Source organism: Cherax quadricarinatus, chromosome 49 (assembly GCF_038502225.1).
Source record: "Cherax quadricarinatus isolate ZL_2023a chromosome 49, ASM3850222v1, whole genome shotgun sequence".
In the NCBI taxonomy this organism is placed as follows: domain Eukaryota; kingdom Metazoa; phylum Arthropoda; class Malacostraca; order Decapoda; family Parastacidae; genus Cherax; species Cherax quadricarinatus.
In genome coordinates, this window is record NC_091340.1 from 21,833,540 (window position 1) to 21,847,161 (window position 13,622).

Below are 13,622 nucleotides of genomic sequence, written 5' to 3' on the forward strand. Positions count from 1 at the left end.
TGTTGCACATGTGACTGACTGGTATAATTCCTATGAGTGTTCCTCTGTAGAGACCTTTAACAATGACCTTGTGAACAGTATTCAGAACTACTTAGAGCCACTGAAACCTTTTGGTACTCTAAACCCAACAATCTTCCATAATAATCATACCTCCTTTAAAAACCATACTTATTACAATGATTTTAAACTTCATACACTGAAACGTACTGCTCGCAGACTAGGCCTAACCTATAGAAAACATCGTACCCCTGGAATGCTGAGGCTCTTTCAAACTGCCCTTGCTGCTGCCAGAGAGCGTATGACAGAGCTGCGGAAAACAGACTGGAAAAATTTGTCAACGGTCTTAATGCTCACACCCCACTTAGCCGGGCATGGAGGGACATTAATAGAATTAAGGGTAACAGAACTGGGCAGATCGTGCACCCTCATCCCTTACACAGGGCGAATGAGTTAGTCAGTGCTTGGGCTGCTACATCTAGCTATGACAATCTTCCCAGTACCACACAGGCAAAATTAAATGACAAATATGATGCAAGGGAGAGACTTGTTTGCTTTATGCTCAGCAAGGATGATGACTGCAACATTCCTTTCACTAATTATGAACTTGATGCAGCACTAACTAAGGGCAACTCCACGTCGCCTGGTATTCAAATTCAAATTCAAATTCAAAGTTTATTCTCTATAAAGATTACAATGTTGAATTTACAGAATTTGGTTGTTGTGTGGTTTACATGTAGTTAAATAATGATTACAGAGTGTACCACTAGAACGCCTAGCATGGCTAGGCATTTCGGGCAGACTTAATTTAATTCTTTATTTTAAAATATTACAAATTATGAGGTAAGTTGGTATTATGGCTAAGTGACTAAATACTAGCTTGTGAGTTTAGCAATGTGAATGCTTTTGTTTTGGCACAGTACATAGTTTCAGTATTGGAGTATCATAAGATTCATTATTTTAAGATTGAGATTAATATTTCTGTTTATGGTCAGATGGGTGAGTGAGTGTAAGTGTGAACCACCAGGTGGTATTCGTGTAGTTAGTTGATGGGGTGTATCAGGGAGATAAGATGTTTTCTAATGGTAGTTTTGAAGGTGATGAATGTGTCTGCAGTTCTAGAGTTCTCAGGTAGGGTGTTCCAGATTTTAGGGCCTTTGACATACATTGAATTTTTGTAAAGGTTTAGTCGGACACGGGGAATGTCATAGAGATGTTTGTGTCTGGTGTTATGCCTGTGGGTTCTGTCACAACTATCAAGAAAGCATTTTAGGTCAAGGTTGATATTGGAGTTTAAGGTCCTGTAGATGTAGATTGCACAGTAGTAAGTGTGGATGTACTGAACAGGGAATAGGTTTAGATCTATGAAGAGTGAGGGGGTGTGTTGCCAGGGATGGGATTAAGTGATTATTCATAATGCAGCTTTTTGTTGGATTATTATTGGCTTTAGGTGTGTTGCTGCAGTTGATCCCCAAGCACAAATAGCATAGGTGAGGTATGGATAAATAAGTGAGTGGTATAGTGTGAGAAGGGCATTTTGTGGCACGTAGTATCGTATCTTGGAGACGATCCCAACCGTTTCGGATACTTTTTTGGTTATGTGTTGAATATGGGTGCTGAAATTCAGGTTGTTCTCAAGGTATAGGCCTAGAAATTTGCCCTCATTAAGTCTGGTAATTAGAGTGCTGTCGATCTTAATGTTAATTTGTGCATCTCCTGCTCTTCTACCAAACATAATATAGTAGGTTTTGTCAGTGTTAAGCGTAAGTTTATTGGCTGTCATCCAAGTCGATATTTTGATCAGCTCCTCGTTAACAATGGTGTTGAGGGTGGCAAGATTAGGGTGAGAGATGACATAAGTCATGTCGTCGGCAAAGAGAATGGGTTTCAGGTGTTGGGATACGTTTGGAAGATCATTGATGTATATGAGGAAGTGCAGGGGACCAAGGACACTTCCCTGCGGAACTCCAGTATCAAGTGGCCGTGTTGTTGATGCTGGGTCTTTAATGGTGACATACTGATACCTATTAGTAAGGTAAGATTTGAAATAAGCAAGCACATGGCCTCTTATACCGTAATGGTCAAGTTTGTGGAGTAGGATGTCGTGGTCTACTGTGTCAAAAGCTTTTCTTAGGTCAATAAAAATTCCTAGTGGATATTCCTTATTTTCCAATGCTGTGTAAAGCAGATCTAGCATTTTTATGATTGCATCATTAGTGCTTTTATTTTTCCTGAATCCAAATTGGCAGGGGTTGAGTATGTTTTGTGCTGTTATAAATGAATATAGTCTCCTATGCACGAGTTTCTCAAAGATTTTGGATAGCAATGGTAAGTTTGATATTGGCCTACAGTTGTTTAAGTCTGTAGGGTCACGACCTTTATGTATTGGTGTAACTCTTGCCATCTTGAGTAGTTTCGGGAAGGTGCTAGTTTCTAGTGACTTGTTAAAAAGTAATGAAATAGCATGCGAAAGGATATGGGCCGCTCACTTGTACAGTAATGGTGGGACATTAGACAGATTCCCTGAGTTGTTTTTAAGTGACTTTATAATCTCGGTGACTTCCGAGGGCTCAGTTGGTGCAAGATAGAAGGAATTTGGGAAATTCCCATCTAGGTAGTCCCCGGCATGGGCATTGGTATGTGGAATTTTATTGGCGAGATTAGATCCTATGGTTGAGAAGAAGTAGTTTATCTTGTTAGCTGTGTCAGTGGGATGTAGTGGTGTTTCATTAGGTTTAGTTAGGACAATATTCTTGTTTTTTTTCAGTTTGTGGGTCCCTAGAATCTGAGAGAGTGTTTTCCAGGTCTTTTTTATATCTCCTCTAGTGTCTGTGAATCTACTGGAGTAGTATAGTTGTTTGGCTTTCTTTATTACTTTGGTGAGAACTGATGAATAGTGTTTAAGAATATCTTTGTGTATTAAGCCCTGTCTATATTGCTTTTCATATTGGTGTTTCTTGTCAATGGATTTCAGAATGGTGCTGGTTAGCCATGGGCAACCAAGCCGTTTGTTTGTGATCTGTTTCGTTTTTATAGGACAATGTTTGTTGTATAGTCTAAGTAATTTGTTAAGAAAAATGTCTGTCCAGTCATCAATACCATTGGCCTTGGAGATTTCTGTAGGCCAGTCAACAATCTCTAGGTCAGCTGTGAACTTCCTTATTGAGGCCACGTCATGGAGTCTAAATGAGACTTTGTTGTATTCAAGTGGTGGTTTACTAATGTTTGTCACGAGGAAGGTAGGGTAGTGGTCCGTAGTGCTATCTGTAATTATCCCTGATTTAAGGGGGGCTAGTATATTGGTCCATATGTGATCTATTATGGTTGCACTTGTCTCAGTGAGCCTGGTAGGTTTAGTTATTGTTGGTATGAGAAGTGTGTTGTTCATATTGTTGATGAAATCAGTTACAGGCTGATCATCTAGTAAGCCAAGGATGATGTTGAAGTCTCCAGCTAAGAGAAGGTGGTGCTTATTCATTTGTCTGTTTGTTATTAGTGACTTTAATTTCTCATTGAAATTTGGGATGTTTGTGTGAGGTATCCGGTAAATGGCACCGATTGTTATAGGTGTCTTAAGGTTTTTTACAGTAAAATTAGCAAAAATGTATTCCCCATATTCATCACTAAAGCAAATGGTGCTAATACAAGATAACTGGTTAGAGTAATAGATTGCAATACCACCCCCAACAGGGTTTGGTCTGCAGTTGTGAATTGCTGTGTATCCTGGTAGAGGGTAGATATCTATTGTGTCCTGCTTAAGCCAGGTCTCAGTAAGAATAATGCAGGAGAAGGGTGTCTTTAGTGATTCAAGGAGTGCCAGGAGGTCATCATAGTGTTTGCTTAAGGACCTGATGTTGTAGTTAAGTACTGATAGACTTTTTAGCATTGTTTAGGATAGTGCTGGATTGTGATGTTGTGTAATAAAGGCAGTTACTTTCCAATAGGTTTTGATTGGGTGTCAGATTATGGAGGTTTAGATCAGGGTCAACGTGATCAATCATATTCTAGGTTTAAATTATGGTTATTTATATCCTGAGTTGTGTGTTAAGTTCTAGTACTGATATCTGTAGTGGTGGGAAGTTTGGATAAGTATATAGCTAGAGTATTTTGGTCATATAGAGTATAGTCACTACTACACATAATGAAGTTGATGTTGTCTATGTGTTGTGCTGGGATGAACTAAAGTACAACTAGGTATAAACTAGTAATATAAAAATACAAATTTAAAATAGAACAAGACTCTCACTTGTAATTGCACTAAGGTCTAATATAATGACTTTTGTGGAGTCTATGTTTTGAGCTAGAATGAGCTATAGTACAACTAGATTTAATCTAATAATATAAAAATACAAATTAAAAATAGCACCAGTTTCTCACTAGTAATTGCACTATGGTCTAATATAATGAATTTGGTATTGACTATAGTACAACTGAGTTTAATCTAATAATATAAAAAAGGCACAAGACTCTCAATTGTAATTGCACTAAGGTCTTATATAAGTTGTTTACAAGAATTAGAGTATAACTAGATTTAAATTGACAAGATAAAATATACAAGGTAGAAAAAAAAAAAAAAAAAAAAAAAAAATGGCAATGACTTGGTTATAATATGCTAGTAAGATGGTAGACAGGATAATATAAAAGTTGTAGTTGAAAATACTAGTTTAAAAAAGTATAGAATAAAATGGTCAATAAAAGAAGTTTACAATAAATTTGATCAATATAGTTTAAAGCAAAATTGGGCAATAATAGGGATTTTAGAATAAAATTGGGCAATTGAGTATTTCTTAAAGTGAGGTAGAATTATTGAGGACAAGTTATGGCTAGTTTATAATAAAATAAGATGGAACAGTGATGCGGTAAGTTGTAAAAAAAGGAGATAGATTCCGTAGATATTAAACAAATTAAGACTATGAGGTAGAATGACAATCAAAAGTAGTTGGGGTATTAGAATTTTAGGGGGGCACAAATTTATGACAATATAACACTAACTGTGGACTGTGGGTATTATCTGCACTTTACTCTGATTCTGCCATGGGACATTACCCCATTCCAAACTACCATTCCTCCATTTCCCCCCAAACTACTTCTTAAATCACAACCAAAACTTTGCCTTGAAGCCAAACATGAGGCCTTAAGCTGTATTGATAACTTAGTCACACAGCACACACTCTCGCAAATTATTTACGTTGATGGTTCTGTTCACCAATCCACTGGTGCAGCTGGTAGTGCTGCTGTTGTCGTACATAGTGATGGCTCTCTTAAAGAAATTGGAGCACGCATCAATAATTGGGCCTCTACCCTTCAGACAGAACTGTTTGCCATACTCCTTGCACTGAAATGCATCTATGTATCTAAGATTGACAGTTTAATTGTAACTGATTCTCTGTCATCCATAAGTGCTCTCAACTCATTAAGTATAAATTGTGGCATGCTTATGTCAGAAGCCAGACATAGGTATGGTAAGATTGTGGACAGTGGTGTCAGAGTGCACATGCTGTGGATTCCATCTCACATTGGTCTTCGGATGCATGATAGAACTGATAAATTGGCTAAGCTGTATGCTTTCAAAGAGGGGGTAGATTACAATCTTGGGTTGTCAGGTAATAGTTTGACAACAATAATATGAAAAGAACTTTAACTGAATTTTATTGACTTAAGACTCAGGGAGATTGACACCAGTCAGTCCATCTATCATCATTCTATCATGCAGGAGGAGCCACATGTCTATGGTGCATCCAACAAAATAAGCAGACTCTTGGATGTAACTACCGCTCGGCTCCGGCTGGGTTACAAGTATCTTTGGCAGGTTAAATCACCACCACCAGATGTAGATCAAACGAAATGTGAACTTTGCCAGATGGACTATTGTCACACCTTGCGTCATTTTGTACTGGAGTGCGATAAAATTAATGAATTTAGAGACAACTCACTCAGAAATGTTCAAGAAATGGCAAAGTATTTTATCCACAGTGGTATATTACAGACCATTCTGGAGAAATACCCTGACTTTGCTAGATGTAAATAATGCATTACCATGTGTGTGTGTGTTTGTGTACTCACCTAGTTGAGGTTGCAGGGGTCGAGTCCAAGCTCCTGTGTGTGTGTGTGTGTGTGTGTGTGCGCGTGCATGTGTGCTCACCTAATTGTACTCTCCTAATTGTGGTTACAGGGGTCGAGACTCAGCTCCTGGCCCCGCCTCTTCACTGATCGTGACTAGGTCCTCTCCCTCTATGCTTCCTGAGCTTTGTCATACCTTTTCTTAAAACTATGTATGGTTCCTGCCTCCACTACTTCACTTGCTAGGCTATTCCACTTCCTGACGACTATGACTGAAGAAATACTTCCTAACGTCCCTGTGATTCGTCTGAGTCTTCAGCTTCCAGTTGTGACCCCTTGTTTCTGTGTCCCCTCTCTGGAACATCCTATCTCTGTCCACCTTGTCTATTCCCCGCAGTATCTTGTATGTCGTTATCATGTCTCCTCTGACCCTTCTGTCCTCCAGTGTCGTCAGTCCGATTTCCCTCAACCTTTCCTTGTACGACATTCCCCTGAGCTCTGGGACTAGCCTTGTTGGCCTGGTGGTTAATGCTCTCGCATCACACGGCGAGGGCCTGGGTTCGATTCCCAGCCAGAGTAGAAACATTGGGTGTGTTTCTTTCCACCTGTTGTTTATGTTCCCCATCAATAAAATGGGTACCTGGGTGTTAGTCGACTGGTGTGGGTCGCATCCTGGGACACTGACCTAATTTGCCCGAGATGCTCAGCATAACAAGTGGCTTTCTATGTAGTAGTATGTCATTGTTGTCAGCTAGGACTGTATACCATGTACATGTACTTGTAGTAAATAAAGATTATATTATATTATTATTATTATTAACCTTTGTACTTTCTCTAACTTCTTGACATGTGTGTTTGTGTACTCACCTAATTGTGGTTGCAGGGGTCGAGACTCAGCTCCTGGCCCCATGTGTGTGTGACTCAACAATCAATATTTGCACCAATAACTCATTACAGTTGTGACCGGGTGTGGAAGTGTGAATTGCTCATTACTCTATAATTTGTTCATGATTGTAGCCATGTATAAACGTAAGTAACTATTCTTACAGGATTCATTACCTTTGTAACTTGTGAGTTCATTACCTTTGTACCTAGTTCAGCTATCAAAACTTTGGAGTCCAGTCCCTGGACCAATTATGTACCTCTGTAATCTTTTGACTACCACCCACAGGATGGGTATGGGGTGCATAATAAACATATTAAACTAACTCCCCTCAGCCTTGATTGAAGGTGATCAGTTGTACAAGAATGGTATACAATACCGACAAGATGAAGCTAAGACACATATGCAACATCTGGGTATCTTTATTGTAGACGTTTCACCATCCAGTGGCTTTATCAATACAAATTCCAGGACATAACTTGAAGACAGTAGGACTATATACAGAAAATGAGGTAATCAGTCCCTCAACCTTGGAGTTGGTGCGAAGAGCACCATAGTCGTGTAGATTCTGAAGCAGAAGCAAGGAGCCTGGAATTTGTATTGATAAAGCCACTGGATGGCAAAACGTCTACAATAAAGATACCCAGATGTTGCATATGTGTCTTGATAGTAGGTGGTCAGTCCTTCAGTCTTTACAGAAGGTGGTGAGGCCCCTCAGTCTTAATAGAAGGTGGTCAGTCCCTCAGTCTTGATAGAAGGTAGTCAGTCCCTCAGTCTTGATAGAAGGTGGTCGGTCCCTCAGTTCTGATAGGTGGTCAGTCCCTCAGTCTTGATAGTAGATGGTCAGTCCCTCAGGCTTGAGAGAAGGTGGCGAGTCCCCCAGTCTTGATAGAAGGTGGTCAGTCCCGAAGTCCTTCATGTTACAACTATTGTCATACCTTGGTATGAAAATAGTTGTACCATGATAGCTTCTGGTATTGTGGTATGAGCCAGGTCTCAATCATTGCTGATACAAGAACCTAAAATCATCTTATTGTAACCTCTCTGGTACAGTACCAACAGTGCTTGACCTGTACCAGGCAGGACCACACTTCGAGTCCCTGACCAGTCTTATTATATTCATTAACAGTTGTTTATTGTGATTTTCTTTAACATGTGTTGACTCACATATCTACCATATATACAATGTATCACTCTGTCATTTTCCATCTATAATGATCCTTTATATAATTTTGTACAATATATCATGACAGCACCAGTCACATTATTTTTTTTTACAGATATCCTTTTCAAATTCTTCATCTCCATTACGTCGAGATCGTCCACAGTCGCTCAACTTGGGTCGTGGTCTTCGAGATCGGACGGCGTCGAGCCCGGCGACACCACAAGCAGATCAATATTCCAATGATGATGTTCCTCTAGCCTCCCTGCCAGACCTCCCTGAAGCACTGGCGGCGATGAAGCACGTGACCCTGGCTGAGCAGTTCTCCTCCACATCTCTGGAGAAGCTGCGGCGACTGAAGAACAAGCTCCACCGAGCCCTGAGCTCCCATGACTCTACCTCCAGAGAGCCCTCTGATGAAGCTGAGACCTCGCCACTGGTGCTGGCAACGCCACCCCTCACCTGTACCACGCCCACCCACTCTTCCCCCTCCCCCACCCCTCTTCCTGACGACACTCAGCTTGTCAATCATTGTTCCAACCCCACCAGTCGACCCATTACACCGCTGCTACGCCAGGATGCACTTGAGGTCTCGCCTACCGCTCACATAACATTTAAATTACCCTCAGCTGACCGAGAGACTCCAGTCTGAAGTACTCTAGACTAGATACGATAATGGCAAGACAGTCACAGTTGAAAATATACTTCATTTAATTTTTAATTATACTTATCTTAGAAAATTCCTCTAAATACATTCAGTTCTATTATAAAGCTCATCTACAGTCAGTTTATGCAACTTCTCTCTAGCTTTCATAAAACTTTTTTATTTTTTTTTATTTTTTATTAACACACTGGCTGATTCCCACCAAGGCAGGGTGGCCCAAAAAAGAAAAACTTTCACCATCATTCACTCCATCACTGTCTTGCCAGAAGGGTGCTTTACACTACAGTTTTTAAACTGTAACATTAACACCCCTCCTTCAGAGTGCAGGCACTATACTTCCCATCTCCTGGACTCAAGTCCGGCCTGCCAGTTTCCCTGAATCCCTTCATAAATGTTACTTTGCTCACACTCCAACAGCACGTCAAGTATTAAAAACCATTTGTCTCCATTCACTCCTATCAAACACGCTCACATATGCCTGCTGGAAGTCCAAGCCCCTCGCACACAAAACCTCCTTTACCCCCCTCCCTCCAACCTTTCCTAGGCCGACCCCTACCCCGCCTTCCTTCCACTACAGACTCATATACTCTTTGAAGTCATTCTGTTTCGCTCCATTCTCTACATGTCCGAACCACCTCAACAACCCTTCCTCAGCCCTCTGGACAACAGTTTTGGCAATCCCCCACCTCCTTCTAACTTCCAAACTACGAATTCTCTGCATTATATTCACACCACACATTGCCCTCAGACATGACATCTCCACTGCCTCCAGCCTTCTCCTCACTGCAACATTCATCACCCATGCTTGACACCCATATAAGAGCGTTGGTAAAACTATAGTCTCATACATTCCCCTCTTTGCCTCCACAGACTCCTAAGTGCACCGCTCACCCTTTTCCCCTCATCAATTCTATGATTCACCTCATCTTTCATAGGCCCATCCGCTGACACGTCCACTCCCAAATATCTGAATACATTCACCTCCTCCATACTCTCTTCCTCCAATCTGATATCCAATCTTTCATCAAGTAATCTTTTTGTTATCCTCATAACCTTACTCTTTCCTGTATTCACTTTTAATTTTCTTCTTTTACATACCCAACCAAATTCATCCACCAACCTCTGCAACTTCTCTTCAGAATCTCCCAAGAGCACAGTGTCATCAGCAAAGAGCAACTGTGACAACTCCCACTTTATGTGTGATTCTTTATCTTTTAACTCCACTCCTCTTGCCAAGACCCTCACATTTACTTCTCTTACAACCCCATCTACAAATATGTTAAACAACCATGGTGACATCACACATCCTTGTCTAAGGCCTACTTTTACTGGGAAATAATCTCCCTCTTTCCTACATACTCTAACCTGAACCTCACTATCCTCACAAAAACACTTTACTGCTTTCAGTAACCTACCTCCTATACCATACACCTGCAACATCTGCCACATTGCCCCCCTATCCACCCTGTCATACACTCCTCTATTTAGAGTCATTCTTCTTATAATGTCTCAGTCTGTCTAGGATTTTCCAGGTGTAAATTATGATGTATCATTCTCTTCTGCATTCCAGGTCAACAATTTCACCTGTCTTGAAAGTTGCTGTTAAGTGTACAGCAATATTCCAGCCTAGAGAGAACAAGCGACTTAAACAGGATCACTTGTTTTGAAGGTTCTAGTTATCCAGCCTATCATTTTGAATGTTCTAGTTAACCAGCCTGTCATTTTGAAGGTTCTAGTTATCCAACCAATCATTCTGAAGGTTGTCATTGTCCATCCTATCACTTTCCTTGCAGTTGTTATAGTGACATCATTGGGGTCCTTGAAGGTGATATCCTCTAACATTATCACTCCCAAGTCCCTCCCATTAGACTTATGCTTTATCGTGTGGTTAGACTTGGTTTTATACTCTATTCTAGTTTTTATTTCCTCCCATTTTTTCCATAATGGAGTAAGTGGAATCAGTTGTCATGGAATGTAACTTTTTTTTCTGTGCCCAACATGCTGGTAGTTCTGTGATGGCGAAACCACCGGTTTGAAACCCAGTCACTTCACAGAATTACAGTCTTATAAAGCTCTCCTGAATACAGCCAGCTTTCTGTATGTGATTTTTTTACGTACGTATATGTAACTGAAGAAGTTCACAGTCTGTGCTGCTCAGTATTGGATGAACTTTTTCAGTCACATGAAAAATTTCACTGAATACAAGAGCTTTGTAAGAAAGCTGACTCTATATAGAGGAGCTTTAAAAGAGCTGACCACCTAGAGGAGCTTTATTAGAGAAATGATTGTATACAGAGGAGTTTTATAATAAACCTTACAGTATATAGAGGAACTTCATAAGAGAGGACTATATAGAGGAGCTTTATAATAACTGATTGTATATAAAGGAGCTTTACTTTTGAGCTGACTATTTAGAGGACCTTTATAAAAGGTGACTATATAAGAGAACTGACTGTACATAGAGTTTTATAAGAGAACTGACTATATATATAGAGCTTTATAAGAGAACTGAGTGCATATAGAGGAACTAACTGTATATAGAGAAGCTCTATAAGAGAACTGTATATAGAGCTTCATAAGGGAACTGACCATATATAGAGGAACTTGTATGTATACAGAGGAGCTTTATTATCAGGGTGACTGTATATTGATACTTGCCCCCCCCCACACACAGTTGCAACTCGACCAAGACAAAACATTATTGGAACAAGCACAGTCCCCAAGTGAAACAAGAACAATTTTCTGAACAAAATCAGTCATGGAACAAATATCTTGTGATATTAGGAATGATTTCCTTAGCTGTGATTCATATATATATATATATATATATATATATATATATATATATATATATATATATATATATATATATATATATATATATATATATATATATATATATATATATATATATATATATATATATATATATAAATGTTTATTTTGACAAATTACATGGTTGTACAGAGGAATATAATAGTTGGGAGTACATGCCAAAAGCCCCTTTATATGCAGAGCATTTTGGGAAAACCTAAAGATTAACATAAGATTGGTAAGGCAATAATAGTTCATATGGTCATTAGATGAGTTACAGTGAGTACAGTAGAACTGTATATTCTATCAGGTGATGCTACATGGTTTTGATAAGTCTAGTAGAAACTTATTACACTATTGAATTAGTTAATAAAGATTACAGCATTACAATGTAACAATTTAAAGCAATTTACAATATGATGTATTACAGTTTAGTACTATTATATATATATATATATATATATATATATATAGTAGGTTGGTAGACAGCAACCACCCAGGGAAGTACTACCATCCTGCCAGATGACTGTGAAACAAAAACCTGTAACTGTTTTGCATGATGGTAGGATTGCTGGTTTCTTTTTCTGTCTCATAAACACGCTAAGATAACAGGGATATCTTGCTACTCCTACTTACACTTTGGTCACACTTCACAGACACACACATGCATATATATATATACATACATCTAGGTTTTTCTCCTTTTTCTAAATAGCTCTTGTTCTTTTTTATTTCTTCTATTGTCCATGGGGAAGTGGAAAAGAATCTTTCCTCCGTAAGCCATGCGTGTCGTATGAGGCGACTAAAATGCCGGGAGCAATGGGCTAGTAACCCCTTCTCCTGTATACAATTACTAAAAAAGAGAAGAAGAAAAACTTTATAAAACTGGGTTGCTTAAATGTGCGTGGATGTAGTGCGGATGACAAGAAACAGATGATTGCTGATGTTATGAATGAAAAGAAGTTGGATGTCCTGGCCCTAAGCGAAACAAAGCTGAAGGGGGTAGGAGAGTTTCAGTGGGGGGAAATAAATGGGATTAAATCTGGAGTATCTGAGAGAGTTAGAGCAAAGGAAGGGGTAGCAGTAATGTTAAATGATCAGTTATGGAAGGAGAAAAGAGAATATGAATGTGTAAATTCAAGAATTATGTGGATTAAAGTAAAGGTTGGATGCGAGAAGTGGGTCATAATAAGCGTGTATGCACCTGGAGAAGAGAGGAATGCAGAGGAGAGAGAGAGATTTTGGGAGATGTTAAGTGAATGTATAGGAGCCTTTGAACCAAGTGAGAGAGTAATTGTGGTAGGGGACTTGAATGCTAAAGTAGGAGAAACTTTTAGAGAGGGTGTGGTAGGTAAGTTTGGGGTGCCAGGTGTAAATGATAATGGGAGCCCTTTGATTGAACTTTGTATAGAAAGGGGTTTAGTTATAGGTAATACATATTTTAAGAAAAAGAGGATAAATAAGTATACACGATATGATGTAGGGCGAAATGACAGTAGTTTGTTGGATTATGTATTGGTAGATAAAAGACTGTTGAGTAGACTTCAGGATGTACATGTTTATAGAGGGGCCACAGATATATCAGATCACTTTCTAGTTGTAGCTACACTGAGAGTAAAAGGTAGATGGGATACAAGGAGAATAGAAGCATCAGGGAAGAGAGAGGTGAAGGTTTATAAACTAAAAGAGGAGGCAGTTAGGGTAAGATATAAACAGCTATTGGAGGATAGATGGGCTAATGAGAGCATAGGCAATGGGGTCGAAGAGGTATGGGGTAGGTTTAAAAATGTAGTGTTAGAGTGTTCAGCAGAAGTTTGTGGTTACAGGAAAGTGGGTGCAGGAGGGAAGAGGAGCGATTGGTGGAATGATGATGTAAAGAGAGTAGTAAGGGAGAAAAAGTTAGCATATGAGAAGTTTTTACAAAGTAGAAGTGATGCAAGGAGGGAAGAGTATATGGAGAAAAAGAGAGAAGTTAAGAGAGTGGTGAAGCAATGTAAAAAGAGAGCAAATGAGAGAGTGGGTGAGATGTTATCAACAAATTT

General features: G+C 39.4%; 1 protein-coding gene across 1 annotated transcript in view; it reads left to right on the top strand.

Annotated features, from left to right (window-relative positions):
• Arms (Ankyrin repeat-rich membrane spanning) overlaps positions 1–13,170 on the top strand; it is a 707,292-nt gene extending 694,122 nt beyond the window's left edge. The window contains exon 29 of the mRNA XM_070095086.1: positions 8,221–13,170. Coding sequence (XP_069951187.1) covers positions 8,221–8,754 — 534 coding nt within the window. The 3' untranslated portion in view covers positions 8,755–13,170. The remainder of the gene's footprint in view (positions 1–8,220) is intronic.
• Positions 13,171–13,622: the final 452 nt, after the last annotated feature.